The following is a 7,193-nucleotide window of genomic DNA, read 5'->3' as shown; positions in this document are numbered from 1 at the left end:
GCCTCTCAGCCTGGGATTTTATTTAGTGTTGTTGTCTTTTGACGGTTGTTTGTAGTCTTGATTTAGTGTCTTGGTTGTTTTGTATGTCTTTATGTTAATAAATCCCACGGCTTGGGTATTTTAAAAGGTGTCGGTAGAGTTGTTCGTCCCGTAGGGCCAACCAACGGTGGGGCGTAACAGGTAGTATGACTGAATGAATGAATGAATGAAAGACTGACTAAATTTATGTAAGCAAGTGATTATTTTTTTTTTTTGCCTTTAAACAGGTAGTCCCACTGAAACTTTTTTCCTAAGGAGATCTTTGAGTGAAAGCAGAGCATCCACTCTTTGGAGAGGTTGATAATCTGGTTTGACCGACTTTTGGCATTTAAATGTAAGAGGAGAAAGTCTTTTCACTTTTACTTCCAGTTGACTGAAAGACAATGGGTAAGTGCACTTATTTTGGGTTCATTTCTGGGAGAAAAGTCCATTAAAAGTTCAGATATTGCAGATTAGTCATCCATTTAATGTCAGAAATCTTAAATTCATTAGAATATGCATAATACAATATCTGTAAAATGTCAACCAAGGACCTACGCTACATACTATCCTTTAAAAAAAACATCATTCTTTGTTTCAATTTTTGGGTGATAATCATTCTGTAAGAATATGACTCATTTTAGAATTGAACTCTTCATAGTTGTTAGGATAAAGTCACAGCTGTATTTTAAATTTACTGTCAATAATATAGACTAATGGTTTAGGAAAGCTATCATACTCTTGCTGTGTGTTCTGGTGTCTAGTGAGCTCTGTAAGTATTAGAAAAGGCTGCTGAGAGGCTGTCGAAGGCTGGAAAAACAACCTGACAAGATACCAAGAGTCCAATGATATTTCCGCCCAGGAATCTCCTGGAAGCTGTTAAACAATACGTTTTTTGATTAGTCTCTTAGAAATAATATTAAATATAATCTTAATCTGCAGATACAAAAAGTGGGCAAAAAGGAAGCTCAAGCAACCCGGTGACATATGAAAAGAGAGCATCCTTGCAATGAAATGAAAATTATACACTGAACAAAAATATAAACGCAACACTTTTGGTTTTGCTCCCATTTTTCATGAGTTGAAATAAAAGATCTAAGACTTTTTCTATGCACACAAAAGGCTTATTTCTCTCAAATTTTGTTCATAAATTTGTTTAATTCTGTGTAGTGAGCACTTCTCCTTTGCCAAGATAATCCATCCACCTGACAGGTGTGGCATATCAAGATGCTGATTAAACAGCATGATTATTGCACAGGTGTGCCTTGGGCTGGTCACAATAAAAGGCCACTCTAAAATGTGCAGTTTTATCTTGAAAAAAGACTGAACTATGGATCTCACATGACTAGGGCTACAGATATGCATTTTTTGAAAACCAGTCAGTATCTGGTGTGACCACCATTTGCCTCATGCAGTGCGACACATCTCCTTCGCATAGAGTTGATCAGGTTGTTGATTGTGGCCTGTGGAGTGTCGGTCCACTCCTCTTCAACGGCTGTGAGAAGTTGCTGGATATTGGCAGGAATCGGAACACGCTGTTGTACACGCCGATCCAGTGAGATTTAATTTTGTGACAGAGGTAGTAAAAAAACAAAGCTTAAAAAGAGACAAAGAAGTGAGCAAACCAAAATAAACAAAAACAGAACTGAAAATATATCTGATATGAAAAATCTATGTTGTAATTTTGCTGTTATTTGCAGACCAGGCCACCGCTGCCGAATCAAAGCCACACCTCACCCAGCTGCAGGCAAAAGAGCTGGCCCAGCGACTCTATGGACTGGTGGTAACTGACATCAGCAACCTGCCTAGTTATTTCGACCAGAACTTCCTCCTGGTGGACGAGGACGGCACCGAGTTCCTCCTGAAGGTCATGAACTCGGCGGACAGTAAGAACCCCGTCCTGCTGGAGGTGCAGACCGGCGCCATGGCCTTCCTCCAGCAGCGGGGGCTTCCTGCTCAGACCGCCCTGCCCACCGCCGAGGGGCAGCTAATGAGCCTGGAAGAGATAGGTACCAACTTACTTGTTTCTTGAGTCCGAACATGACCGATGCAAAACCTTGGAGGAAATCTTGAAGTGTAGGTCAAACCAGCTTCTGATATCACGCCTTCTCCCATGAGGACATGTAAAAAAGATTCAAGTCGCTGTTAAAAATCTACTTAGAATGTCTGAAGTGTCCCACTCCATGTCCACCTCTTCCAGTCGCTGTTCCCTGCAACCATGCACATATCAAATTTGTATCACATATCAAAAAAGTGTGATACAGACCAACTAGCCTTGGATGGGACAGCACAATTGCCCTGTATATTAGGATTTTCATGTTTGATCGGTGTATCACTCAACAGTTAATATATAGACATAGATACATAGTAGTAGTAATTTAGTAGTAGTAGTAATTTATTTCGGTCCTTTTTAACAATTTTCCAAAATGTATGTACATAGAAATAAATAGATAAAAATAAGGCATTCAGTGAAATGGAAAACAAAAAAATATAGATAGATAAATATAGATAGATAAATCTTTATTGTCCACTACATTACATGCAATGGAAAATTGTCTTTGGCACTCCAGCAACAAAAATCCAACTCATCACACTTTATAGTATATACATACAGTATATTACTTGCTGCACTTTCTTATTTGACTCTTATTTGACTGCTATGTTTGTGGTCTGTTCAATTGGTTTGTTTTAGACTGCAGGGTATTTGTCTTGCTTTGTGATGCTATTGCTCTTCGTTCGTCATGTTTCTGGGGGGTTGGGGGTTGGAGACAAACAGAAAACTGAAACAAACCAAAGAATCCTCAGGGCTGCATGCAGACAAAACCGCCAGTCAAAACCACGCCACATTCATACCTTAAAGCATTATGTTTTACTTTACATCAGTCGTTTTTCCTCCATGGGATTGATCCTGCAATTAAAAAGCCAAACCAGTATGTACAAAATCCATAAATAAAAGTATCCTTATGCACATGACAAACAAGAAACACAGCAAACACACAGCAAACAGTAAATATAGCCTTTCCCATGGCCATTCTGACACATACAGTATACTCCAGGAGGAAGGCATCCTATCAACACACATTTTTGACGAGTTGTTTCTTCCTGCACGTTATGTGGTTAAGAGTTCCTCCAAGGTTTTCGGAAATTGGACCTAGTTCATGTTTTCTCTAGCAGTGCTGGTGATTTCTTTGCACTGTTGCCGCACCACTTCTGCAGCCTCAGAAAAAAAGGTACAACTGCACTCTTTTTTTTTTTTTCTGGCAGTGTGAATGAACACAGATGAAAAAAACAGTATTACATTTACCTATGATGACCATTTTGAAAGTTCGAAACCATTCACATGCAGCAACACTGACTGTAAATGCCTAATGCTTACATATCTGCCCTGCCTTGTTAGACTGTGGATTTGGCAGTCAGACCTACTGTGTGAGGCTGATGACCTATCTGCCTGGAACGACCATCGCACAAACCCCTGCCTCACCGCAAGTTCTCTATCATGTGGGCAAGATGGCCGCCACCATGGATAACATGTTGCAACAGGTAGGTTGAAAGGAAGCACTATTGAAGTTGTTCGCTGCGAAAAACATCCATCTTAACAAGTCATTTAGTCTCATATTCAGCCTTCAAATCTTATTTTGCGGAAACCAAGAGGAAAAATTCTGCCAATTGAGATGAGATAATGGAATATAGGAATTTTCTAGAAATGAGGGTCAGTATCTTGAAACAAGTCAGAATAAGGCAGATCACTGCACTACTATCAAGAAAGAAGATTTTTAGGACTCAATAAGAGACTTATGGTGCATTCCATTGCACTCGGAACTCGGAGAAAAACAACTTCCAACACGGAAAAGTACAACAGAACGGTCGTTCAAGTCGGAATTCCCAGTCGGAAATTCGGGGAAGATCTATTCTGCCCGAGTTCTCCGACATAAACACAGCTGACGTCACAGCATCCATTCGTACTTTTACTTGATATGTAGTTTTTGTGTTAGGAAAACGTGTTGGAACAACTTTGTATAGTTTCCATATGTAACGCCATTCAGTTGACTTGTGCTTCGTGCGTCCATGTTTTCCCGAGAAGACGCACTGGTACGCATTTAGATCGGAAGTCGGTAATTCCAACTCGGAACTATCGACCTCCGACTTCCAATGGAATGCACCATAAGTCAGTCGAGTCATACTTTATTTGTAAAGCGCATTTCATTCACAAGAAAACTCAATGTGCTTTACATGCAGAAAAACAGTGAAAATAGAAGAATGTTTTAAAATAGTAGAGATAACAACATGAAATATATATAAAATGTGCTAAAAACACATATATTTAAAATATGTATATATACACACATATATCCCTATATACATGCGCACAAGGTTAGTCAAAAGCTTGGGAAAAAAAGGAAAGTTTTCAGCCCACTTTTAAAAGAGCTTAGAGTTTTGGCACATCTAAGGAAATCTAAATGACTTGTTAAGATGGAGATTTTAGCAGTGTTGACATTAACTACGTTTACAGCAGTAATAATCCGACTATTGGCCTTATTCTAAACAAGACAATATTCTGATTAAGATGGTTCCATGTGTTGCTTATAGAACTATTCCATTCATATTCCAGCTAAGCAAAGTCCAATTGACAGGACAAAGGAGAATCACTGGAGACACGGACATTTTAAGCTTTTATTGAAAACTTCAGTATCCTGATATCCATTTCCTGAGCATGGTGACAGTTTCAGCCTCACCCCAAAAATGCCGGAATGCCGCTTGTCTCGCAAAAAGCCAAATCCTCTGCAAATCCTCCAATAGAGTCATAGTTGGATTAAGGTGTACACATGTCTAAAATGGCCTTCAATAATGCAACTAAAATCGGAATACTCCACGATTTAATGCGATTATGCTTACTCTGACTATGACTTTAACTCTCTGTTTTTGCCTTCTGTCACATTTCCTCACACATCTTCACACTTCTACATTACAGTACATCTGATGAGTTTGAGGGATCAACACAGTCAGGACAGACAACAACAAGAGCAATAACATATAGTTCGGAAAAAATGTCATGTTTTCAGATGACATCTCCAAACCTGGGCGTCTTACAAAGAGATGAGATGATTTGGAGTTTGTCCAACACCCCTCTCCTGGAGCCCTACCTGCCAGCGATGGATGGGGATCCCCTGCAGCAAGTGATCAAAGCAGTCATGGAACAGTACAAGACCTGTGTGCAGCCCAAACTCAGCTCTTTCAGAAAAGGTAATACAAACCAGATAGCAATCAAGTTCCTTTTATTTCCACGCGTCCGCTGGAATTCCTTTCACCTAATAAATCACCATCAGCGGCAAGGGCAAAACCCAGTGACATAAATGCCTCTCTACACCAGCGGTGTTTGGTGCCGCTCGACTGCTTTTGCTGACACCGGCGGCAGCTAAAATGCCGCTATTGTCTTCTTATCTGGGAAATTCTCCATTAATCCATGCCTGGAATTTGCCTGACATGCACCAATACTGGAATGGTGCCACTACCTCAGATAAATTCACTAGTTCTCCTTACGTTTAAAGGCAAGAAATGAATAACATTTTCCTTATCTTTCACAGGAATAATTCACGGGGACTTCAGCGACCAGAATATCATCGTGAAACCCGTTGACAATGGGGGCTATGAAGTTTCAGGCATCCTGGACTTTGCTCTTCTCAGTATCAACTGCTTTGTGTTTGAGGTGGCGGTTTCAATCATGTACTTGATGCTGGAGAACCCCAGTCCTTTGGATGTCGGCGGAGCGGTGTTAGCGGGCTGGGAGAGCATCATGCCCCTCAGCCAGGCGGAACGGGACGCCCTCTACCTGCTGGTGCTCTGCCGCTTCTGCCAGTCTCTGGTCATCGGTCGGCACAACGCCTCAAAGCACCCGGAGGACAGCGAGTACTACCTGACCACCGCCCAAAGTGGGACTCGGCTTCTGAAGAAACTCTGGGAGCTGGGCAAGGAGGAGGTAGAGAGGAAATGGTTCCAAGACGTAAGGGCATACAAGTCGTAAGGGAATGTCAACGTTCGTCAGTGAATGGCCAGAAAATACATCTGCATTTGAATATTTGGATCCCAACACAAACCATACTGTAACCTTAAAAGTGAATGCCTATTGTCAGAAAATCAAACCAAAACACACCTGGGAAATACTTTTGATTTGATTTTGTTTTTCTTTTTTGTTTAGTATGACATCTTGTGCTTCTAATTTAGCTCCTTGTATAAAAAGTTTTTACTTTTCTATATTGCTGGACTATATTTGCCAAACAAATTTTAAAATTAAAGACACAAAAACAGCTCTCAGGGTTTATCAGTTCCATTTCTTCATTTCAGGTTTTTAACCATGATTTATTTTCACTTAAAGGGGAATTCCACCAAATTTGACTTAAACATTGCTATTTTGCACTAGCAGATATTTTCCTAAAATTAAAACGTCTAAAAAATGTTTTGTCTCATGACAGTTAAATACGCACTCTCAAGATCAAGTAAAAATGCAATCCTATGATGTCATTAAATTGCTTCCCCTGAGATGATTGAAACAGAATTATATTCAATTCAAATTCAATTCAAATATACTTTGGGGGGGGGAATTTGAAGCAGGACAAGAAAACAGCACACATTCATCATACATATACAAAATAGAAATTAGATAAATGAGTGAAATGAATAAATACATAAAATATATATATAAAAAAGTCAAAATATGATGATGATGATATGAATTATATGTCATTTTATAGCAACAATAATCAATTCTTTTACAGAAATCTTGTAAGTCTTATAAGTTTTAGGGCAATGTCCTAAAACAGACTTATAAGACTAAGATTCCCCGCTGCTCATGCATGTCATGAATCTCTACATTCCCTCTGTCATGCCGCCATAACTCTCCATTTTCCTGTCAGCGGGAGTCACTGAGCCTCTCAAGTCAATGAGGTGTCACCCTGCATTATACAGAATGTTCTGGAAAGAATAATAAGAAAGTGCACTGGATGATGACCAAAAAAATATTAATCACTTTATAGTGGCTTGTGTGTGTATTTGTTCAAGTGTAGATGCTGGAGGCTCTTACTGCAGCACCTGAGGGAAGACAGACAGATTTATTCCAGAAGCTTCTCAGGTTCTCTGCAGGTTGGACCCAGGCCAGGATTATGAAGCTGTCCCTATTATCA

General features: G+C 39.8%; 1 protein-coding gene across 1 annotated transcript; it reads left to right on the top strand.

The window, feature by feature from the left end:
- Window positions 1–422: 422 nt before the first annotated feature.
- LOC139918648 (hydroxylysine kinase-like) lies at window positions 423–6,037 on the top strand. Its single transcript, XM_071908067.2, has 5 exons — window positions 423–426; window positions 1,719–2,027; window positions 3,416–3,558; window positions 5,079–5,259; window positions 5,601–6,037. Exons 1-5 carry the CDS (start codon window positions 423–425, stop codon window positions 6,035–6,037), a joined length of 1,074 nt encoding a protein of 357 aa, XP_071764168.2.
- Window positions 6,038–7,193: the final 1,156 nt, after the last annotated feature.

The sequence above is a fragment of the Centroberyx gerrardi genome, chromosome 9 (assembly GCF_048128805.1).
Source record: "Centroberyx gerrardi isolate f3 chromosome 9, fCenGer3.hap1.cur.20231027, whole genome shotgun sequence".
In the NCBI taxonomy this organism is placed as follows: Eukaryota; Metazoa; Chordata; class Actinopteri; order Beryciformes; family Berycidae; genus Centroberyx; species Centroberyx gerrardi.
This window is presented reverse-complemented; position numbering and strand designations above follow the sequence as displayed.

Coding starts and splice junctions, on each gene's coding strand:
- LOC139918648 (XM_071908067.2), top strand. Junction 2,028..3,415: donor AATGAGCCTGGAAGAGATAG/GTACCAACTTAC, acceptor CTGCCTTGTTAG/ACTGTGGATTTGGCAGTCAG. Junction 3,559..5,078: donor TGGATAACATGTTGCAACAG/GTAGGTTGAAAG, acceptor TCATGTTTTCAG/ATGACATCTCCAAACCTGGG.